Source organism: Myodes glareolus, chromosome 5 (assembly GCF_982192425.1).
Source record: "Myodes glareolus chromosome 5, mMyoGla1.1, whole genome shotgun sequence".
Classification (NCBI taxonomy): Eukaryota; Metazoa; Chordata; class Mammalia; order Rodentia; family Cricetidae; genus Myodes; species Myodes glareolus.
Genome location: NC_142030.1, coordinates 58,849,231 through 58,874,934, shown reverse-complemented (window position 1 = coordinate 58,874,934; position 25,704 = coordinate 58,849,231). Strand labels below are relative to the sequence as shown.

General features: G+C 36.6%; 1 protein-coding gene across 6 annotated transcripts in view; it reads right to left on the bottom strand.

Annotated features, from left to right (window-relative positions):
* Positions 1–25,704, bottom strand: part of Dcaf6 (DDB1 and CUL4 associated factor 6) — a 117,149-nt gene that overhangs the window by 54,786 nt on the left and 36,659 nt on the right. For all 6 annotated transcript variants that reach the window (XM_085687980.2, XM_048421357.3, XM_085687981.2 and 3 more), the window contains exons 5-10: positions 24,304–24,417; positions 21,347–21,482; positions 16,619–16,830; positions 10,260–10,353; positions 8,301–8,420; positions 6,291–6,551 (exon numbers count right to left, since the gene is read on the bottom strand). In XM_085687980.2, the coding sequence (XP_085544106.1) occupies positions 6,291–6,551; positions 8,301–8,420; positions 10,260–10,353; positions 16,619–16,830; positions 21,347–21,482; positions 24,304–24,417 (937 nt within the window). The remainder of the gene's footprint in view (positions 1–6,290; positions 6,552–8,300; positions 8,421–10,259; positions 10,354–16,618; positions 16,831–21,346; positions 21,483–24,303; positions 24,418–25,704) is intronic.

The window sequence follows — 25,704 nt, the reverse complement described above, 5'->3', positions numbered from 1 at the left end:
AGCCCACACCCAATGCTGCTTGGATGACCAACAACCTGAGAATAGACAGACCAAGGACCCAGGAGAAAACCAAATACTACTGTTCTACTAAAGGAATGCATCAATAAAATGACTACTAATGATTTTCTGCTATACTCATAGATCAGTTCCTTGCTCAGTCATCATTAGGGAAGCTTCCTTCTGCAGCAGATGGGAACTAATACAGAGACCCACAGCAAGACAGTATGCTGAGAGAGAGAAGGGACTTCAGAATACTCAGTCATAAATGGAATGTTCCCATCATCCCTCCCACAGGGTTCAGGGACCTCATAGAAGAGGAAGCAGAAAGAGGGTAAGTGGTAGAGGTGGTGGATTGTACGAACAAGAGGATTTCTGTGTCTATATCTATTTCTTGTGCATTGTCTTGGGTTCTTTTCCTTCTGTTTGTTTGTTTAGTACTATTCCAACTTTCTTATTTTTGTTTTATTATTTTTTTTATTATCCCTCAGTTGCCTGTTTGTTTTCTAACAGAAAAGGTATGGATCTGAATTGGGGTGGGAACTTGCAGGAGGGAAGAGAATCCATAAGGATTACTAATATTACATTAGGATATACTGTAAAAAAAAAACCCATTTCAATAAAAGAAAGGAGCTAATGAACAATTCAAGACTCATCAATAGACTTCCACTGTTAGTTCTTTCTAGAAACTCTGCCAGTAGGAAGGAGGATGCTATATACTGGCAAGCACTATTAATTTAGTTACTTAACAGAAATATTGTTAAAAAGTGTTCAGTATCCCATATTTTAGTCAGTGTAATAGCAACGCTTTAAGCACCATACACTATGATTATATAATCATAAGGTTTGTCTTTTACACTCAAAAGAAATATACCATTATCAGAGTACACATTGATCAAATTACATTTCAAGAAAGTAGGGGAGAAACAAGGGGAAAGAGACTCCAATCTCAAAGAAGTCTATGTTCCAAACTGAATTTTATATGCACTGAAATAACCATCTAATCCAAAGTTCTCTAGTCATAGTTCTAAATGGATTCCCAGTGAATACAAAGGAAGAAAAATGAACTAACAATACCCTCTTGCCCTGAGCTGTCTAACCTAGAAAATGTTTACAAATGATGCAGCAAATGAAAACTACTCAAGTTTAGCTTAGAAAACACCAAGGCTACCAAGGTTACCTTGGTAAAGAAGAAACATCCTAGCATCACCAACAGAGACAGGATTGTTCTGTACTTACACCGGAACACTTTAGAGTAAACTCATAAGCAGTTCACTAATTTGGCACAAAGTCATATTTTTCTTATTTTAAAAAGCGTAATTTTTATAAACACATTTGCTTTTAAAAAGTTTTGTTAAATGATCCACAAAGAAGGTATATAGGATCAAAGTCTCTGAACTATAAATGAGGGAAATGGTTTCAAGTCTGATGTAGCAATTACAATTCAAGAAAACAAGGGATGAGAAGCAACAACATAAGGAAAAGCCCACCACTGACTTAAAATTCTATTTCAGTCTTCTATATTTTTCTAATTATGCTCCATTTCAGTGTGCCCTAGTCTGTCCTCATCATCTATTCTGCATCACTGCTTCATGTGTAGCTCCGTTTTGCTTTTCTCCTGCCAGTATTCTAACTGTCCAGATTTTACAAGATTTTAGAGACATATTTCTGTAAACCATCTTAAAATATTTTTATAACAAGTCAAAAAATTATTTAGGCTTGTATAACATGGACCCCAAATGGCAGACTGGAAATCTAAACACTACATGTCTCCTACATTCTGTTAACTGTGGAGAACTTTTGGGTGTAGTGGTGAATGACTTTCATTTCAGCACCTGGGAGCAAAGGTGGAAGGATCCAGAGTTTAAAGCTAGCCAGGATATGAGATGCTATCTCAAAAGACTGCCCAGAAAGAGAGTAGCTTACCAGACATATCAAAAGTTAATGGACAGGGACGGTGGGCTACACATGTGACCCCACACTCCAGATGCTCAGATAGGGGGACTTCTTTCCCCACAAAACAGTTCATAAACTGGGGCTAAAATTCCAAAACTAAAATATAACTCAATGTTTTGTAATATTCCTACCCCATCTTTAGAGACAGACTATTGTTGAGGGAAAATAGACATTCTTATTACAGACTCAACAGGCAATGATTGCCCTATCTTTGTGAGATTGTAGGCTAATAAAAAGAAGTCATAACAAATGAATCAAAGCAAAAAGAAATCATAAAGTTTAACATGTACTTTTGTAAAATAAACAAGGTTCTATTAAAAATGCAACTTTTTAGGGAAAGTAGGGGAAAAGGGGAACTCTAAGATAATCATGAGACCACACTCTTGGGAAGTCTTTAAACTAAAGAAAATCTTTCTAATAAAAAGAACAGTAAGAACTTGAGAGTTAAAAACAAAGGAGGCAGCAAAAGAAAGTTTGGCACAGCAGAGAAACTGAGAGGAAATCAGTACACCCAGAACACGATGATGCTCTGAGGAAGCTGAAGCTAGAGCTCTACAAGGGCCAGTCCGTGTAGGTTCTCAGAGGTCTACAGAAAGACGTTTGAAGTATTTTCTTTTGTGGCTCTATTTCTAAATACAGTTAGCTTTCACAGAATTCTATAAACAGCCAATCTGATTAAATACTTTAAATGCTTATGTGTCCTCTTCATGGAGAATAACAAGAATAGATGCATGGACATCAACTAAGAGACAAGAAATGACAGTGAAATGGAAAGAGGTGCGATATAATTTAAGTACAATCGCAATAGGACTTACTGATGAATTGAGTATGAGACAAAAAAGAAAAAAGGATACAAAATAACTCATGGGTTAATAAAATAAGCAAATAAAATTAAAGCATAAAAGGACTAAAGTAAGGGCTAATGAGATGGCTCAGGAGGTAAGGACATCTTCTGTCAAATCTGACGATCTCTGATGAAAGTTGTCTTCTGACTTACATATGTACACACACAGCACAGATACAATCAAACTTTTTGAAAAGTTAAAAAAAAAAAAAGAAAGAGAGAGACTAAGATGTAACCATTCAGGGACAGGAAGGACAGGAGGCTGCATTAAGTTTTATTTTGGACATATTGTTAAACTTAAAACCACTGAAAACAACCAAAAAGGAGTCCCAGATAATAAGTAGGAAAAGAATCTGAAACTTGGGTTGTAAGACAAGACTTAAAAGTACCTTTGTGAGTCATTAGTGAATGATAGATGGATAAAGTTTACAGAGGAAAGACAGGAGGATCATCCTAAGAGGTATAACCACAATCTTCAATCAAAAGTAGATTAAAAAAAAGAAAAAACTAACAATAGTTTTAGAAACTCAGCCATGATGGATAATAAGAGCAAATAGGCAAGTATGGTGTGAAGGCTAAGAAAGTCAAGAAGGGAAAGACAATGTTAAACACAATTGAGTCAAAAAAATATACTAAGGTACTAACAGAGAACTTTTCTCATGACTGGCAAGACAGAGCTCACTGGTGACTGACAAAAATTTTGACAGGAAAAGGAGGTTGGTAAGCAAATTTCAGTTGGTTCATGAATAAATGGGGAGTGAAATGGAGTTGTAGAGAAATGGGGAAGTAAAGTAAACAGAGTGGCCTTAACTGGAGAAATGTAGGATGATCAAGACAGGCTTTCTATTTTTAGGAAAGAGATAACAGTATGTTTGAGGCTAAAAGGAAAAATTCAGCAGAAAAGGTAACAATGACACAGGAAAAAAATGAAGTTCTTGGGAATCTGGGAAGGCACAGGGACAGACGTGTAGTCCCTGGGAATCTGGGAAGGTATGGTTTGAACTGCTCCAGTCAGATGTAATAGAAGAAACGTCTCTTCTAGACAATGTTAGAGAGCTGGAATGGTCAAGAAAATGAGTGTTTTGTTCTTCACTGTGAAGAAGTTCACAGCTTATGGAGTAGAGAAGGTAAACCAGAAAGATAAAAATGTTAAGAGCCAGGAAAGGGTAAAATAAACACAGCTGGACAACAAAGGTGTGGAAAGATGGACTGCTCTGGCAAGTGTTCACTAAATCTGTGGTGTGACTTTCATCGTCATCACTGAGAGATTCAGACATAGACTTTGAGAAGGACCTCGAAGTACTTGGGCTAGTATTCCCTCTCACTGTCCCTTAGTTAACTATTAAAGATGACAGGAAAGACATGTGATATGAAGGAAGGCATAAACATTTACATAAAAAGATATCCACAGCAAGATGAGTACAGAGAAACAGCCTAGCTCTACACAAGGCACTGACAGAAATCACAGCTCTAAATTGACATCCCCACCTACTACCGTCTCACAATGGACCATCCCCAGTGTCTATGAAGCCCTCTGGATTTGGTAAGCACAAATGGACCAGGAAAAGAACAAAACAAAAACATGAAGTCCTTGCTGCAGACATGTGGGATGCTAGGATACTGAAAGGGCTACTGTTGAAACACTTACAGGTATAATCTACATCTCACACCAAACCATTTTCGTCAGAAGTGTTACAATTTAGAAAACAGGAAAATATTCTAATCATAGCTTATTAAAGTTAAGAAAAATCTCAACCTACTAATTCAAAATATTCCTTACTTTCTTTGAAATGTTTATGGCCAATGTTACGATCTTGGTCATAGCAAAACTATTCTCTAGTGCTTAGTATATTAAACACTAGAAGGGGTTCAGCAGTTTACGCTGTGGTAAGAAAATACATAAAATAGCTATGAAAAACATTTTTTAAAGCTCCAAAATATTTACTCACAAATGTGTTTATAAAACAATTGGGACTATTTAAGACTCAGTAGAACTTAAAACTGGGCTAAAGGATCTTTTGCTTTTTAATTATAAGTTATTATTATAATTGCTTAAAATCTTGAAGAATATTTGCAACCACACTATCACTTTAAAATCCTTATCTTGAGGCTACAGAGATGGCTCAGCCGTCAAGAGCATTATCCTCTCACAGAGGACCTGGATTCAGTTCCCAGCACCTACATTGTGGCTCACAACTGATTTAACTTCAGTTCCAGGGACGCTGATGCCCTCCTCTTCTGACCTCCTCAGGCACAAAGATGCATGCCCATGTGCAGGCAAAACACATGAAATAAAAATACATATTTTTAAAATTTTTATTATCTTTATAATTATACAAGTTCTGATCTACTTCTCACTCCTCTGGCCCTATTTCTCAAACAATGCAAAATATTTTATTTTCTCTCAAGCTGAAACACCTTGTGAAATGGGGAAGAGCTGACTTTCTAGCTCAGCTTTAGTTTAGGTTTTGATAAACTGTATATAGTGTTAACAGCTCTGCGGCTGACCCTGACTTCCATTCCCATAGAAAGTGAATATTAATTACCAAAAATGAGATATGGTGATAAAACAGTACTTAATTTAAAACATCATTATCTTGGATCTGGCATCCAGGACAGCTTGGAGGTAAACCTGTTAAGAAACTGTCAGAAGTCTTAGTTTAGGTGGTAGCTGTACTCCTAACTATATCCCTTGCTAACATTTTTGTTCTGTATCAAGTAAAATGTCTCCTTAAAAGAACTTAAAAATAATAAACAAATATATTGTTTTTACTCTATTGACAAGTATAGTAAAAATTTCAAGTAGACTATATAGATGTATATATACAGATTTATTGAAACTACTGTAAATAATAGTATATTCCATATTTGGGAGGAAAAAATGAGAAGTTACTGTATTGAGAGAAAAATATGCGAAGAGAATTTAGGAACTGATTTTTTTTACTAGCATCAAGGCAAAGATTTGGCAAAAGAATTCTTTTTCATATATATAAAATAATGAGATAATTCTCCTGGTAAAGCACACTATGCTGTTGAGAAGGGTCAATCACAGATTCAGTATACTGAACACAGTCAAAGTATTTCATAATTTGAGAAAAAATTTAAAATATAAATACAAAAGGAATAATAATGAGATATATTTTCACTATCATTTTAATATAGACATAGAACCAAATAAATCTAGAACATTATTTTCATCAATAATGGTCTATAAAATAATCTTTCAGTGTATTAAACTATGTCAAAATAACATCATGTTATCTTAAAAAAACTATCTTATATAAATTAAAGATTGACTAGTTGTAAAAATTAAAGCAAATTAGACACACGAAGTTTGTGCTTAAGTTACTATTTACATACCACAAATAATTCTGACCATTTATTCCAGCAAGAAGTTACTGTGATGTAGCATCTTTCACAACAGACTAAAAGATGGGTGCTCATTATGAGAGACCAGCACTTGAACAGCCCCCTTGAAGAATAACATCCTCACCAGACTGATGATGGGTGTGCTGTCCAGGTGCTTCGACAGACTGCCTTTGCTCACTGTCTGGAGAAGACAGCAGAGAAGTAGAATGAGGGCTTTCTATGGCAGGTGCTGCTGCCTCAGCCTGAACTGACACTGTAGAGGATGTTGAAGGCTGAAGAAGTTGCTCAGCTGGGGTATCTACATCCATTGCAGTTTCACCCACTTCCAAATTAGGACTTGATGGAACCGTAGGAAGAGTTGAAACATCTGGCTGATTTGTTCCACCTTTAAAAAAAAGAAACACATATTAATGAAAACTCAAGTTTTTAAAAGATCTGATTATTTTACATACATACATGTATGAGTGTTTTGGTCATGTGTCTGCAGAGGTCAGAAGCGGATATTGAATTTCCAGAACTGGAGTTGTTGACAGTTGTGAGCAGTTATGTAGGTTCTGGGAATTGAACTCAAGTCTTCTCCAAAAGCAATAAGTGCTCTAAACTTCCCCAATCCCCCCCTCAAAGATTTCTTTATTTATTATGCATACACAAATCAGAAGAGTCCACCAGATCTCATTATAGATGGTTGGGAGTCACCATGTGGATGCTGGGACTTAAACTCAGTGGTTAAGAGCACTGGCTGCTCTTTCAGAGGACATGGGTTAAAGTCCAAGCATCCACATGACATCTTATAACCATCCGTAATTCCAGTCACAGGGAATCTGGCACCCTCTAAACCATCTCTTAATTGTTTTTGAGCCATCTCTCCAGCCTTGAATCAAATTTTAAATGCAAAACAAACCTCTACAGAAACATGTTCTGAAAACACATCTACAATATATGTGTATAATAAACAATAATAAATTTATTAATAATATAATAGATATATGATATAATATATATGTATGTATGTAAATGTATACACACACACACACACATGAAATTTCAATGTGCTGGTATGTCAACTTAATACAAGCTAGAGTTACCTGAAAGAAGGCAACTTCAACTGAAAAATGCCTACATAAGATTCAGCTGTAAGGCATTTTCTTAATTAGTGGCTGATGAGGGAGGGCCCATATTATTGTGGGTGGTTCAATCCCTGGGCTGGTGGTCCTGGGTTCTATAAAAAAGCAGGCTGCGCAAGCCGTGGGAAGCAAATCAGTGAGTAGCACTTCTCCATGGTCTCTGCATCAGTCCCTGCCTCCAGGTTCCTGTCCTGTGTGAGCTCCTGTGCTGACTTCCTTTGGTGATGAAGAGTGATGTAGAAGTGTAAGCCAAGTAAACCTTTCCTCTCCAACTTGCTTTTTGTTGAAACCTCAACTAAGACATTCAGTCTACCAGTAATAGCTACTAGTGGTTTGGTCCACTTGAGCAAACAGTCTATCAATAGAGATAAGAATCAATGACAGATTCTTGCTAAAATAATCCATCTTGGGCCAGTATGATGACTAAGCAGGTAAGGATACTTCCTGTCAACCCTGACTGAGCTTGAAAACTGACTCCCCTAACTTGTTTTCTGACTTCCACATGCACAGTCAAACATATATGTACACACACCAAATATACATTTTTAAAATAATTTTTTAAAATTATATGCATATGCTCATCTTTGGAGTTTTGTATACGTTCATTTTCAAAATGCATTGGAAAGGGACTTAAAATTAGAAGTCTTAGTTTTGTTTTCTTTGTTTTGAGATAAGTTACAGTTGGGTCTAGTGGAATCAGAAGAGACCTATGACTACTTTGGTTACAAAACACAGTTCAGTTTAGATAGATGATAGCAACCAAAACTATCTTCTAGTGGGTTTGGTCTACAGAGTGAGTTCCAGGAAAGTTGGGGTTACACAGAGAAATCCTATCTAAAAAACAAAACAAAGAAGGAAGGAAGGACAGATGGAAGGAAGGAAGAAAAGAGAGAGAGACAACCATCACCACCACCAAACAAACAAACAAATAAACAAAAAACCCACCAAAACTATCTTCCATAAACAGACTTTACCAGCTTTCCAATGACTTTAAGTAGTGAGAAAAATACCTCTGGGCCGAGGTCTTCCCCTTCCTCTATTGCTTTGTGCAACTTCACTTGCTTCTTCAAACCACCTTGATAACATGTCAGACATTCTCTGCATCAATGACACGTTGGGACTTTGCTCTCCTATTACAATATAAAGTTTATTAGTAAATTTGGCAAAATGTCAGGATCTTTGATACAAAAACCTAGATTTGACAGCTTTTAAGATACTAGAAATAAAAAAATCAAATCACCCAAGTAACTTACATAAATGTATAAAAAGTCATTACAGTTCCCAACACATTTTATAATAATTTTATGAGTGACTACCCATGTATGTGTACAGTAACGTGTCCAAGAGTGTGAATTCTCATCTTCATCTATGCCTGTTCTTAGGTAATTCTATGTTTCCCACCCCTGCCCCACCACTGCCTATTAATAGTGATAAGAGTACCCAAAAGAAAGGGCTCATGAATTCTAAGTGGAATAAACAGAAGGAAAGGCTTGCTTTCTCACTATAAACATTATCATCAAAGACAGATATGAAATAACCTTGGGATTTTTACCACAATTTCCCTAAAGCAGAATTCTTATTATTTACTGTAAGTTCCAGTATTTAATGAGATCAGGTCCTTTTGGGGTTATATGGCCCCAGGTATTTGCAACTAGTTGCCAAAGAATATATTTTGTCTTTTCAATTTAACTCCTTTTCTTTGTTCAAATAAACATTTGTTTGCTTTTCTCCATTAAGGGCATTTTATTTTGTTACACCATGGGGGATATTAAGAATATTTTATGTTCTTACAGTGCTGTGGATTTTAAGGGCATCTTAAAATGGAAGTATGAAAACCCAACACTCAGGAGGCTGAAGCAGAAAGACTACTGTGACTTGGAGCCCAGCCTGGAATACAGTCAGGCTGTCAAAGTAATGAGGGCAGTCAGGGATACAAAGTAAGGCCCAGGCTCAAAAGTCAAGACCTTTTTTTTTTTTTTGAATCAAAACTCAAAAAGAGTATGAGGTCACACAGAAAATGTAATAATTATCCAATCACATAATTCTTTGATATGGTTTGTTTTTTGAAGATAGGGTCTCTACACTCTGTAGTCCAGGCTGGTCTGGAATTTACTATGTAGCCCTGGCTTGAACTTATGATAATCCTTCTGTCACAGCCTTCCAAGTTCTGGAATTACAGACATGTAAGTCACCTTTACACACTGTAACTTTATATTTAAGAATATTATAAGATAGAATCAAGGATACTATACTTAGGAATACTCTTTTGATTATAAAAGGTTTAATAATAATTAGAGTAAGATTTTGACTATAGATTCATTAGATAAAATATATTCAGATAAATTGTTTTTATATGTATATATACATGTATTGTGTTTGCATGTATGTGTATATAAAAATAAAACATACTTATTTAGTGACTCAGCCATTGCACTCTTAGGAATTTATCCTATGATATATTTGGACAACTCACAAAAATATACTTATTAAGATTTCATTGTAGCTGGGCGGTAGTGGGCACATGCACTCTGGGGGCAGAAGCAGGTGGATCTCTGTGAGTTCAAGGCCAGACTGGTCTACAGAGTGAGTTCCAGGACAGCCAGGACTACACAGAAAAACCCTGTCTCAAAAAAAATTTTTCATTGCAGCATCATTTACAATAGAAAACAATGGAAATAAGAAGAAGCCTGAGAGATGACTCAGAGGTTAAAAGTATTGATGTTCTTGAAAAGGACTCAGGTAGTTCCCAGCATCCACAAGGTGGCTCACAACCATCTGTAATTCCAGTTCCCAGCATCCACAAGGTGGTTTGCAAAAATCTGTAACCCCAGTGTCAGGGTATGTTATTCCTTCTTCTGATCTCCACCAGCACAAGGTACAGTACACATACAGGCAAAACACTCACACAGATAGGATAAATAAATCTTTAATACCATATATCACAAAAATATTGGCCATAGTATATTTACCATCTCGTTCTCGTTCACTCTCTGGCCTTGCTCTGGGACCAGTATCTGACCAATCACCACGAAGTCTCAAGCGCTTAACTGGAGGCTGTCGTAACTACAAGGTAATCACAAGTAGATTCTATGTGAGTCTAAAGAACAGATTGTTTTCAACTTTTATTCTAGTGATAGCAATTGAATCCAGGACCTTATGCAGCTGAGCTAAGTACTATACCACTGAATTAATCCCCAGTCCACAATTCTTACAGCATACATTAATGGAGCTTTTTCAATTCCCTACTATCTTTAAGTATAGAAATGAAATGCTACATCAATACATGAAACACTGCTACATTCTGTATTAGTCTTTTATAGTGTTCATGATGCTAAATAACCATGGTGATACAGTCCATACTTACTTTCCTCAACCTAAAAACTACAAATACAAATACAACTTTGTATGTATGTAAACGGGGTTTAGTGGTGACAGGCTGTAATTCCAGGTGAAGCAGAAGGATCACAAATTCAAGACCTATTTAAGAACAGCCTAGGTAATTTAGTGGCTCCTTGTCTCAAAATTAAAGAGGAAAAGAAGAAGAGGAGGAGGTGGTGTGATGATGGTTGTCTAGAGGAGATACAGTTCTGTGATAGGGCACTTACTCAAGTTTAATCTCCAGTAATATGGGGGGGGGGTGGACAGAGGGAGAAGAGAGAAGGAAAAAGAAATGAACCATGTACAGTGAGCTCTAATCACTGTCCATCTGACAGCAGGATAGTCAATCAGCCTAAGCTACCATACTACGATGCTGACATAGTCTAAGTACCTACTCACCTAACAATGACACAATGTTTTTTCTTTGTAATCTTTTCTGGACCACTTATTTCTCTGGCTCTTTCCAGCATCAATTTCACCCCTTCATCACTTGTCTCAAACTTTCTCCATTTCTGCCATCATTCTTAGCTAATAACTTTTTCTCCCATATATAAAAAAAAAACAGAACTACCATATGACCCAGCTATGCAACCCCTGAGCATAAAAATATCTTCATAGCCTTCCACAGAGATGACATGCACATTCATATTACTGCCCCTTTATCCAAATGAACAGATAGTAAATGTGTAGTATACAGACACAATGGAATACAGCTCATCTGCGAAGAAAAATGAAATCATGGCATCTGAGGGAAAAAGATGGACATGGAAAGTATAAGATCAAGCACGGGACACAAACTCAGAAAAGCCTGTGTTCTGCTTCATATGGGGACCTAGCCTATAATGTAAATCAGTGTAACTGTGTATGTGTGTGTGTATTTGTATACACATGTACACACATACATACATACGTGGAAATGTGGGTAAAGTTCAAAAATTTAGAAAATGAACCAAGAAGGGGTTATATTGGGTGACAAAGGACAGAGTATAAGCAAAAGGATGCATGAGTAAAGTAAAAAAAATATGAACCTAATTGTTTTCTAGTTTTTGTAGTAGCGTGAATTTAACTTTCTGTATACTGAAGAAACAAGAACCATTTTAACATCCCCCAAATAATCCAACATGTGTCATTTATTTGGCAGTGATTGTGAAAACAGAGTTTTCTTTTTATCCCATTGACCATTAATGCAGTAACAATTAGACATGACTAGTCACCAAATACATTTGTCTCACTGACCCACTTGAAAGGGTGACTTTACCCCAAATTTTTGTTCTATAATACACAAAGTATGGCTTTATTTATTTTAAAAATAAAGCCCTGTAGAAAAGATATCAAATTTCTCAGCAGAATTCTACAAATTTATTTCTACTTGAAACTTTCTAACCTAATCATTCTCAAAGAATGCATCATTCATTCTCTTTAAGCCCAAGTGTTCCATTCCTCCTACTGCTTTTTTTATTGCCTTCCTTCCATCCTCAAACTCCTTGCCTCAATAATCACTCTATTCTTTTACTATATGTATGTCTTCTTACCTGGTTCTCTCTCACAATATGCTGAAAGTTCTGTTATTGATGCAAAGAAAATCACAGTTATATAAAAGTGCATATATTTCTTTCCAGCTATAGTTCTTTTCCTTTCACTTTACTAGAAAGCATGAAGAATGCCTGCATTTACCCAACCATTCCTTTCTCAATCCAGTCTAGTCAATGTTTCCATTGTTGTTGGTTTTTGTTTTTTTAGTCTTTCCATTGATACCATCCTTGTCAAGGTCACCAAACATTCCAGTTTGCTTTCTATTGATATAATAACAACATGGCCAAAGACAACTTGGATAGGAAAGAGTTTATTTCACCTTACAGCTTATAGTCTATCATGACAGGAAGCCAGAACAAGAACTAAGGTAAGAACTCAAACAGAGCTCATGGAGGAAGGTGATCACTTCTTTGTTCTCAATGGCTCAGCCTGCTTTCTTATAGAACCCAGAACCATCCACCCAAGAGTGGCAGCACCCACAGTGGGTTGGGCCTTCACACATAAATCATTAATTAAGCAAATGCCCCCATAGACATGCCCACAGGACAAATTAATGGAGGCAATTCATTACTTGAGACTCTTTTCCTAGATATGTCTAGGTCTGTGCCAAGTTGATAAAAAACTAACTTGCACACCAATGAGTGCAAACATCATGGGGGGGGGAGCAGTCAATAGTGGAGGCCAGTGAGCAAATGCTGTGGGTAAGTATTAATGCTGTCCAATCTAATGACATAAGTTCGATCCTAGGAACCAATATGGAAGAAAGAAAGAAAGAATCAACTTTTAAGAGTTCTCTAAGCCAGTCTGTGGTGGCACATGCTTTTAGTTCCAACACTCAGGGAAGCAAAGGCAGGCAGAGGTAGGCAGATCTCTTTGAATTCAAGGCCAGTCTAGTCTACAGAGCAAGTTCCAGGTAGTCAGGATCACAAAAAGAAACTCTGTCTTGAGAAAAAACAGCAAAAACAAAAAACAACCAACAAAAAAAGTTTTTTTTAAAAAAAGTTATACTTATCTCCACATGTGTGCCATGGCATGTATACAGAAACAGAGTTAGATGGAGGGAGAGAGGGAGGGATGGAGGGGGGAGGGACAGAGGGAGAGACAGAGAGAGAGAGAGAGAGAGAGAGAGAGAGAGAGAGAGAGAGAGAGAGAGAGAATACTAAACTCAATTTCCAAGTCAAAGAGTACTTTCAGGGATTACTATCAACTGTTATCACTATCTGAGTCTAGAACACTTTAATCTTCCCCAAAGGAAATCCCACTTCCAACAACAGCCATTCTTCTCTCCCTTTTCAAAGGTCCAGAAAAACCAATAATCTACTTTCTCCCTCTAAAGATGTGTGTATTCAGGGATGGAGAGATGCTTAGTGGTTAAGAGCTGACTGTTCTTCAGAGGTCCTAAATTCAATTCCCAGCAACCACATGGTGGGCTCACAACCACCTATAGGGGAATATGATACCCTCTTCACAAAAAAATTCAATAGAGCACTCATATACAAATAAAATAAATAAATCTTTAAAAAGATGTGAGTATTCTGGATATTATTGCATATCAGTGGAAATATGTAACCTTTTGTATCTATCACTTAGCATGGTTTCTTGTTTGGTTAATATGATAGAGTACCACAATGATATTAGTTGTATTACTATGTGAATATGTAATACTTAATTATATACTTTTACAAGTTGATTACGACCTAGGGAGACGGCTCAGTGGGAAGAGTGTTTGCTGCATAAGTATGAGGACCTAAGTTCAAATTTTTAGAATCCATGTAAAAAGTGTGGTCAAGTATACCCCCATAACTGGGGATAGGGGAGTCGGAGATACTTTGGTAGTTTGCTGTCCTAAGTGAAAGGGTCTTGTCTTTATGTAGTCACTTTCTTTTCTTCCTTTCTTCTCTTTTCTTTTTTCTTTTTCTTTCTTCCTTTTTGGTTTTTAGAGACAGATTTTCTGTGTAACCCTGGCTGTCTTCCAACTCATTCTGTAGACCAGGTTGGTCTCAAACTCAGAGATCCACCTGCTTCTTCTTCCCAAGTGCTGAGATTAAAGGTATGCACCACCCCTGCCCAGCTCATGTAATAATTTTCTTAAGTTTAATATAAAACTAAGTGTACAGAGGTACCTAATAAATAATTGTTGGATTAAGAATAGCTGTTCTAAATAATATTGTCAAAGTTTTAACAGAAAATACCAAATGAAAAACTATGGAAATTAAAAAAAAGGATAGCTCATTAATTTTATACACATACACAACTCTTGTTTGGCTAAATATAATAAGTATGATTTATTTTTATAATTCAGATTTTAGAATTATTGTTTTTAACTTGGTTGATTCAACAGAGCATACTAAGAAAAACATCTCCATAAAATGATTCAGCATTAGTCCTGATGATATGGAGTCTATGATAGCAAAGTTGGCTGGCCCACTTAAAAACATCTGCACACTTCCAAGTTCTTCATTATCTCTCAGTCACAGAGTTTGACTGCAACTATATTTACCCACAAGTCTCAAGAGGAAATTACAAAGCAGCAACAAAATGACATGGCAGAATTTGTTTCTAACCAGTTCAATAAAGTCATAAACAGCTTATAATTTTCCTAATTTACATAAATATACTGCCACTTTGAACATCTTAAAATTCATCTATAAAATAATCACATTTTTAAAATGTTTTAACAACTTGCCAGGCCCAAGCTCTGGCAGTTAGATAAAAGCAGCATTCTTCAGCAATTTGTGAAGCCTGCTCGGTTCTATCAAAAGAGCCATTCCCTTATCAAGGGAGAAAGCACAAATAGCTATCTGTGCTATCAATTAGCATACCAAAGCACATGTGGCCTCCAGCTTCCCTCTGTATCCTGCTGCCATCCTGACTCTTCTCACCCCACCCCTTACCCTAAACTGCCTCAGCTCATGGGCTTCTATCCCTGCCCTGGCTTCTCATTTCGCCTCATAACGCTGCTGTTTTGGCTATGCTCCCTTTCTTTTGTCTTTCTCTCTTAGTCTCCACCTCTGGTTCTCCCAGTCTTTTCTCTCCATTCAAGGCCAGATGCAGATGCTGGTCACATTTACTCAACTACTTTGTCTCTGCTCTGTACTCTTCTAGATGCTGCTGGCTGTTCTCTACCTCATATCTACAATAAAAACCCTCCCTTCCCTTCAACCATACCTTCGAGCGGTCATATCATCGGTATTCACAACTGAATTTCGTTTTTCGCTTCATAGGAATTACACATTTGCTACTGTTCTTCCTTTAAATGTGTAAATGTTGAGAATATAGCTCAGTGCTTGCCTACAATGTGAGGCCCTGAATTCAATCTCTATTATCACAAATCAAATCAACATAAGCTCATTAACACTTAGCTAATACTAAATCACTATTTATTAAAAATGAATTAATATAAGTAACAACATCTAATAAGCCAAAGTATAGAACAAGTATAGGTCATTGTAAAATAAAAAGGTCAAAGTTAAGACTACAGAGATGACTCAGTGATTAAGAGCACTTGCTGCTCTTCCATAGAACACAAGATTGGTTCCCTGTACCCACACGGTAGTGCACAATCTTCTGTAACTCCAATTCCAGCTCACAGTCTTCTGTAATTCCAATTCCAGGGGATAAGATACGCTCTTTCTGGCCTTTGACATGCAATAAGCATGTACATAATGTGTAGACAAACATATAAGCAAAACTACTATATATCCAAAATAATAAAATTTTAAAATATTAAAAGTAAATCTTTAATAAAATATTTTTGAAGATCAACATGGCATGCATGTTAGGAAAAGCCTAACAAACTAAACCAAATATGTTTCCATGGCTATATATTGTCAAAAATCCACTTCTAGCTTTCCAATTTTATATTTTGGTCACAGTAATTCAGTTCATTCACCTTTTATATAAATGCCCTCTTCAAGTTTTTCTACTTTCTCATGTGGAAAAGGATGGAACTGTTGCCTAATATGAATAGTAAATGGTAAGGGGTGGCACCTGATGCATGAACACAGTCTCTTAGATGTTTATCATCATATCGTCTACTGTCTTAATTGGCTTGCCTCCAGGTGCAGAGCTGTTGATATTTTATTCTGCTGTTATTCATATACAAGGTTAAAGGTTTTATATTACATATTTTCTTTTTAAAATCAGCTTACTTTTTCTAGAGCTCTATTTAATTTATTAGCCTATTCTTTCATATGTTCCCTAAATCATAAAGCCTTCAAGAGAAAAATCAATGCATTTACTTCTTTACTTGAACACTTTTCTACTTCTTTTCTGAGTCAGCATCATATATAGCCCAGGCTAACCTCAAAACTTACTTAGCCAAGGATGACCTTAAATTGAGCATCTATCCTACCTCCTCCTGGGAATTACAGGCATCTCACCATGAAGAAAGAGTCTAGTTTTTGAGTAAACTTACCTCTTCTCGCCTCTCCTCTGCAGGAGTTTTAAGTTCTCGTGCTGTATCGTCTTTGGGATCAAAAAGATAGATGTAATCTGAAGAATAACTGACAAGAATCTCCTGGCCATCTTCACTGTAACACAGAGATGTCACTCTGCAGGATTTATTACTAAGATGAGAAGGGATAAAGCGAGCAACCATTCCAGTAGTTCCTCGACCTGCATAATTCCCTAAATAACAGGAATTTATTCAAAATCAGTACTGTTATAAATAAAAGTAAACATTTTAAAAACTCTTAGCCTGAATTATGAGCTACATGAAATAATGTAATATAGACCAAATTATCACTTTCTGAATCTATAAGAAGCTTCCTTTTTAACAGTCAAGAATTTATAGCAAACAAAAAATAATGATATAAGACAGCATATGTTCCAGTTCTGTTGCTATGACAACACCAAAAGCAACTTGAGAAAAGAAGGTTTAACTTGGCTTATCCTCCCAGTCACAGTCCATCACTGAGGGAAATCAGGGCAGGAACTCAAGCAGGAGCAAAGGCAAGAACCCATGGTAGAAAGCTGCACACTGGCTTGCTGCCCTGGCTTGCTCGGTTACCTTTCTTCTACAGTCCAGGCCCACAAAAAGCCTACATCAATTAGCAATTTAGAAAATGGGGATAGCCATCTAGGGATACTCACAAGCCAATCTGACTAAGACAATTCCTTATTTGAGATTCCCTCTTCCCAGGTATGACACAGCATATTTAAACACACACACACACACACACCAGAAGAAGAAGGAGGAGGAAGAGGAAGAGGAGGAAGAGGAGGAGGAGGAATAGGAAGAGGAAGAGATCACCTTATCATTCAGAATTCTAGATTACACCACTTGCTGAAATAACATTTACTAATAGTTGATTTCTACACTAAGTCATCTACAAACTTTTCATTCAAATTAAGATAATTTCTATACTAGGAAACCTGACACTTGGCAGAATACGTTGAATACAATTCTAATTGTTTATTAGCTATCTATTTATTTTAGAAACCATTGTCTTTTTGAACAAATGACATTACCTCAATCCTTTAAAATAAATAACTTCATTAATATAACTTATAGGTGCCAGAATATCAAAAGCATTTCTTTGCATTCACATGGAACTCAAAATATTAATAGGTTTGGGGTACAATATATTCAAATCAACACAAAGTTAGGCTGAGGATGAAAATACATGTGATGTAAGAAAACCACTTCCTATGACAGAGCCTTTTTTTTGACAGAGCCTTTTTTTGCCATTAAAAAAATTTGTGATTTTTTTATGATATTGGTATTCTGTATGTCTATGAAGAGTGTGTGTGCAATGCCCACGGAGGCTGGAACAGGACACTGGAACTGAAATTACAAGTGGTTGCTAACCACTTTGTAGATGCTGGGAATCAAACCCAGGTACGTCCTCTGTACTGCTTAGCCATCTCTCCAACCTTCTTGCATTGTGGAAAACATATTGTTGAAGATTTTAAACACTGATTCTATTGAAAATACTGTGGTTTCTTCCTAGTCTAGTAATACTTTACATAATTGAATCAATCATCTGAAAATATCTAAATTAAAAATGTAAATAACTACTGCAACTAAGGTAAGCCAAATAATGCACAATGGCTCATGATACATGTATTCTACACTAAAATATCTCAAGAAGAGGATTATGAATTTAAGGAGAATTTAGCTTTTAAAAATTTTCTGATGACTCTTCTGTCTTCCAAGAAAAAGGAAAAGGCCTTGCTGAATGAGCACCACTGTTTGAACTCTGACTGTTTAACAGGACTTTATAATCATGTTGAAGGTAATAGGCTATTAATTTTGTTGCAGCTTTAGATGGTCTTTCTCTTCCAGGTTCCTCTATCAGGTATGGTTCATGTAGGACTCGACACAGCCTTCACCACTCTCTGGGCCCATTACTAAATGTTCCCTAAATAGTCTGCATGGTGCAGAGAGCTGGCTCCCAGACACTAGAACAAGGAAGCCCAGGGTGTCTGAGCACACCAGTGATTCCTGCCACCTCCAGCGAGCCTTGAAAGCCATCTAGTTCATTTCTCTCAAAGTTAGCAGGGCCTTGGTCACCTGAGAAAACAGCAGCTCAAAGGAACTTTTAGGACCTCTCCCAGAAGAGCCATGATTGCTCTTTCCTTCCAAGTGTCTGATACAGTTGTAGCTGACAGATGAACTTAGTGCTAGAAACAGCTGTAGCCCTGAAGAGTCACACCCCACATGGGTGATGACTCACAGAAGCTGCCTCACTGGAGTCTCCACCACCTCCACTTAAAATGTAATTCCTGAGAAAGGCAGCAGAAACTACAAGGAGTACTGCTCCTCACATACGCGCCACCTGCAGGACAGAAGAGGCCACAGTGGAGTGCAGGGGTCCAATGCCTATGATCCCAAAACTGGGAAGGCAAGAGAGGAGAATCAAGTTCAAAGCTGACCTCAACTATGCAACCAGATCACAAGGACTAGAGATGTAGCTAGACCACAAAGTCTAGTTTATAATCCCAATTTTAAAAACTCTGGTAGTCTTCAGTACAATTCAGTATGAGAGGAGAGAGTTCAATTGGTCTGGGAATGCTAAAATCCCTAAAGCTGTGTACTTCTGCATGGTTGAGTCTTGTCCTGCTAAAAATATAAATTTTCTTGTTTCTGTTGAGAATAATAATGAAGCCTACATTTTCATATTATCACACTGTTTCGCCCAAAATATGCATATTCAAATTGACAGGACTCCTCATCACAGTTCAAAAGAGAGTATCTCTCAGAATGCAAAAGCCTGAGGACGGGGAGGAATGATATGAAATGCTATTTGAATGTAATACTGCTATTGCACTCATGAACCCACAAATATCTATGGCTACCTGCACAAGATAAGCCCACTGACAGTTTAAACTGATGGGAGAGGGGCATATGAGGTCCCACTTCCAACTGAAGAGCTACTGGGAGTTAATGAGGCTAGGAAAGGAGAATAATTTTTCTTCAGAGATGTAGCCGCTGGTAAGTTGTCCATGTCCAGTAAATAAGTCACATGTATGCACATGCAAGCAACTCTATTAAACTCAACAGGCATTGAAGGAAAGTAACATGAATGTAGGAGGGACGGGGTTGGACTAGAAGGGTTACAGGCAGTGGGAGGAGGATAAAACAGAAGAATGGAGGAGGAATATGATCAAAATATAGTACATAAATGTGTAAAATTGTCAAAGAATTAAAATTGATTAAAACAAAACAGAGGGGCTGGAAACATAGCTCATTGATTAAGAGCCCTGACTGCTCTTCCAAAAGACTTGGGTTCAATTCCCAGCACCCATATGGGAGTTCACAATTGTCTGTAACTCCAAGATCTGACACCCTCACACAGACATATATGCAGGCAAAACACCAAATAAATAAAAGTAAATAATTTATTTAAAAAAAAAAAGAACAGAAAAGCTGTCATCTGGTATTGCCACACATTTGATAGTCTAAGCTGGTTATTACTGACACTGGTGGTTTCTGCCCAAGTACTTTATTTTCCATAACATAACATGTGGTCATATATTTGATACTCATTTTTGTATATATGTACATGTACATGTATACATGTGTGACCTTTTTAATTGGACTTAGGTATATAATATGTAGCATATTTTATATCTTCTTAGCTTGGAATATTTTAAATATTGTTGCAGTACTGAATTTAAGTCTGATGTTGTAACTGTACTGGCAGCAAAGGAGATAGTCTAAAGAGAGATACTTGTATCTTTCTCTGTGGCTATAAGACTATTAAATGGGTCTCAGAGAATTAAAATTTCCCTAGGACTAACTAGGACTCCATGTTGGAGGCAGGAAAGGCTAAAGCTGTGATGACAGACAGAAAATAAATATGACTTCCAGGAAGAGATTTTATGTAGAAAAAAATTCCAAATTTCTATTATTTTAAGATACTCGCTTTGAATAATTTATTATGGCAGTCTTGGGAAAAAACAAATCAAGTGTTATATTTTTTTTCAGATTTATGTGTTTAAGTGTTTGCTTGAGTGTGTGTGTGGTGTGGTGTGTGTGTGTGTTAGGTGTGTATGTGTGTGTATCTAGGTGTAGGTACCTATGAAGGTCAAAAGAATACACATCAGATTCGCTAGAGTAGGAGTTACAGACAGTTGTGAACCATCTGGTGTAGTTGGGAGCTGCCTAACTTGGGTGCAGGGACCGAAACTCAGGTCCACTATAAGAGCAGCAAATGATCTGAACTACTGAAACATCTCCCCAGCTCCTGGTATGATTTTTTAAACTGATAACTGTGAAAGCATTACTCCAATAGAGTCTGCTCTTTTTCTTGAGATAAGGCCTCCTGTAGTGCATACTGGCCTCAAACAGGAATGACCCAGAACTTCTGATTCCTGCCTCCAGCTATAGAGTCCTGGGACTACAACCACTATGCCTACTTTCCAACAGAGTGCCTCCCCATGGGAAGCTTTACCCCTTCTGAGGAGTGGATGGGGGTGGGTGGGTGCAGGGATGTTGGGGGGAGCAGGAAGAAGAGAGGGAGGAGGAACTGTGATTGTTATGTAAAATGAAAAACTTTTAAAAAGAATTAGTAAAATTTTTCTCTTAAAATAATCTGTTATTTAAGTAATATTTATAACAAAATTAAAAACTATATGAGTGTAAAATGTTATAAACATTTCTTTGAACAGTCCCAAATTTTGCCAAATATTTCCTCACCTGTAGCTCTTGTGCCCAGCATTCGTCGATCATAAATTCGTACTGAGCTATCAGAACAACCCACAGCAAGGTAATAGGGTACTGGGGGACAAATAGCCACAGATGTGGCAGCACGCCGGCAGTTGATTAAAATATCCTATAAAAGACAGGCATGAGACCAGTTACACATAGCTATATAGAAATAAATACTCTAAATTTAAATATTTCCCCTCTCATTGTAAGACAATAACCTATCTCAGACATTCTAATTCAGTGAACAAAAACAAAAAAGGAAAAAAATGGTTTCTTTGTAATTTATTTTTCAAGACTTAGAATTTATTTCTAGCATATTTAGTCACAATATTATTCCTATCATATACATTTACCAATTTCATAATTTGAAGATCTTGTTAGGAATTATTCTGTCGTCACTGGATTTTCTTTATATTTTCTGACTACACACATAATAAGCTTTATAAAGGAAATAATTCTTCTACTTCTTAGCCCTTGTATTATTATGAGGATGTTGCTTAGAAAAGGATACCTGTACCCTCCTAAAGTGTGGATTAATCTATGGTTTAAAAACATTTGAAATAATGAGTATAGTACTAACCATTTACTAAGAAATATATATAGCAGGGCTGGAGAAATGGCTCAGAGGTTAAGAGCATTGCCTGCTCTTCCAAAGGTCCTGAGTTCAATTCCCAGCAACCACATGGTGGCTCACAACCATCTGTAATGAGGTCTGGTGCCCTCTTCTGGCCAGCAGGCATACACACAGACAGAATATTGTATACATAATAAACAAACAAACAAATAAATATTTTTTAAAAAGAAATACATATAGCATATGTTTTCAAAGAACCTTATACATGTATGTAAAATACATATATAACATGCAACCTAGGACAGAATGAGGGGACTCCATGGAGAGAGGTCAGGGTCATTGCTCTTGCCCACAAAAGCCAACATGAGTTTGCCTGCCAGAATAGGGAAAAGCAAAGCAATTATGTCAAGATAAGGGCAAGTACCAAGGTAATGGGCTTTCTGCTACCTTTTCAAGCAGGCAAACTCGGGGATTATGCTGCATAAAGCAAAAAAGCAACAAACAAGGAAAAGGAACCAAGGAACTTCATGGCTTCCCTCTTGCCCTTCACCTAAGTACCTGAAGCCCCTCACTAGTCAACTCTCTTGCCCTTCTCACCTGAATGCCTAAAACTAGTCCTGGCCTAGTCCTGTTTCCTGCAGTAGTGCTCATAGGTCTCACCACTGATAGTGCTTCCTGCCCTGACTCTGCAGTGTTTCAAATACTCTTCCTGCCCTCCATCCTCCAGGCCACTACTCAGGGAGAGGAGGTTACCTCTCTCCAGTGGTTTTTATTCCTGACGGGTACAGTGTTAAAAATAGTTTTTTAATTATTCGGGAAAATGTATATAAAAATGTGTGTATGGAGATATCATATATACACATTTTTCCTCAATACTAAAATTCAAACACAGGGCCTTTGGCATTGCTACATCCCTGATTCCTAAACACCCAATATTTAAAACTTATTTCATCTTTCAATGTGTGTATGTGTTTATATATGCTACATAACATAAAACAGATCAAAATTTTGTGTTTAAAATATCTGTTTGTATGCCAGTCAGTGGTGGCACATGCCTCTAATACCAGCACTTGGTAGGCAGAAGCAGAAGAATCTCAAGCATTTGAGGCCAGCCTGGTCTACAGAATGAGTTCCAGGATAACCAGGGCTACACAGAGAAACCTGTCTTGAAAAAATTTTTTTTTCTACTTTTTATTTTCTGCTTCATCAGTTTCAAATACATAATCTTTTTGTGGTTATTCTGGTTTAGTTAGTAATTATTCGACTTGAATAATAATGATTCTTGGTTTTATTTTGTTTTTTGCTGCTATAAAAATAAAGTGAACAATATTTCATTAACACTTCAATGATTCAGTAAAGATCTACTGTATTCTTCATAGTGTATGACAAATAAAACTCTTGGGAGAAGCTGTCTAGGGCCAAAAAATATTTTTTCAGGCTTTTTTGTTTGTGTATTTGCTTGTTTTTGTTGTTCTTTTTTTTTTTGAGACAGGGTTTCTCTGTGTATCTCTGGCTGTCCTAGAACTTGTTCTGTGGACCAAATTGGTCTCGAACTTGCAAAGATCTGCCTGCTTCTGCCTACTGAGTGCTGTGATCCAAGGCATGGACTGCCGCCACCCAGCTCAGGCCTTTTATAAGTTTTAAATATTAATTCATAAAATACTAATAAGTAAACAAATTTTGAAATGTGAGATAAATTTGATTATTTCTTTAAAAGCAAACAAAAATTCTTATTTTAAAAGATGAAGGGAAAGAAACTACAGTTTCACAGACTTTTAACCACTGCTGTTTTAAGTCAAACTGTCTACTTAGTAAATGAGATGAACTCTCCAGATTTTTATAAAACTAGACAAATTGTCATATATTGTGTGTGTGTGTGTGTGTGTGTGTGTGTGTGTGTGTGTGTATTTGTGGGTGGGTGGGTGAGTGGGGGTATAGGTGTGTTCATGCGTGTTCATGAGTGTGTATGGGTACAGAAGTCAGAGGTAAATCTCAGGGGTCATCCTCAATTGCTCTATACCTTATTCTTTGAGACAGTCTCGCATGAACCCTGAAGCTCACCATTTCAGTTAGGGTGACTAACTACTAAGCTCCAGTAATCTACCTATAGGATTATAGATGCACACCGCCATGCCAGCTTTTACCTGGGTTCTTGGGTTTAAAACTCAGGTCCTTTACAGAAGACCTGTCATCTCTCTATCCTCTATAAAAATGTATTTAAATGGACAACCGAAATAGAAGTTTCTCGACCTCGTTAATACTGAAAGAATTTTGTGATTGAAAACTTTAGCAAAATAAAACTATCACCAAAGGTATTATTGAATCATAATTAAATTTTCTAAATCACTTGTTATAAAACTTGGATTCTTACATCTTTGCAGTCTTCTTTTGTGCAACTAGTTTTGATGCGTGTGTCAAACCACCTAACAGTTCCATCTTCACCACAGGACAGAAAGGTGTAAGGGTCATTTGGTACAGTCATAATCTGAAGATGAAACAAAAGAAACACTACTAAACAACTAAACAGGCAGCTTAGAAACACACTGCTACTGTTTGATGCATCCGTGAAGGTTAACACAGCAAAACTATCCATGTATGTCATTATCTATGATTTATCGAAAGCACGATTTAAAACAGAGAATACACAGACATATAGCAGCCTTGGAAAATGATTTCTTTGAAATTATTTTAATAAAACTTCATATAAGATTTTCCAAAATTATAAGCTTTGAACAACTTAACTTTGGAAGTATGTTTAAATTAAGGATGCTGAAGTGAGAAGATTATGCAGAATTATCCAAATGGAGCCAAAATAATTATAAAAATCATTATGAGTCAAAGAGCAAGGCAAAAATCTGTCAGAAAAGACCACAAGATAATGGAAAAATTCAAGTAAACAAACACAAAAAACATTTTGAAGAATTGACTTAAAATATGGAGGAAGGAACCCTGATTCAGAGCAATGTAAAGGTTATTGAAGTGGAAAAGGTAAAATCATAAGGTTCACAGACCCATAAACACTTGAATTTGAGCCTAGATTAATTTTAGTTGACTTTTAGAATTATCAGATTTTAAAAAATGTATTGTTTAAAGTCATATGTATAGGCATATTTATTGTATCTGTTTCTCTAAAACTAGTACTGATATTTCTTTGCTTTTATTGAACAAGTTTATAAACAACACAAAATAATAAGACTTATACATCATAGAAGGCAATTATAAAAAGCACACTCAACACAAATGAAGGGAATACATATTTCAAGAAAGATATAACTTTTGACTTATTTCATATTTGTGAGAAATGTGATTACTACATCATTTCAATGAGTTAGCACTGCTGAATTATTTAATTATGAAGTCATTTTATCAGCAAAACATAGCTGCAACTTGTTGCTGACTCAGCTCTGATGACTTCATTCAATAAAAGGGTCATTTTTCACTTAGGATACTACTGTCTATAAACCAAATTGTGGAGCACATATTTCCTAAAGTATTGTTTATATAATTGATTTAATTCCTTCATCTAATTAGTTCACTAGTTTAGAAAAACAAGTTTCACTCAGGCAATTACAATATGCATCATTAGAACATTTATAAATGATGCCCTGTGACAATGACTAGACTAGGAGTTCAAAGCAAATTAGGAAATCTATGTCCAGTCTAGCTGTTGAACTAGTAAGAGATTTAGTGACCACACATGAAAATACCATCCAGTGTCTCAGTTGACTTCTTGTTAGCTGGAAGATGTAGGACTCTCGGCTACTTCTCCAGC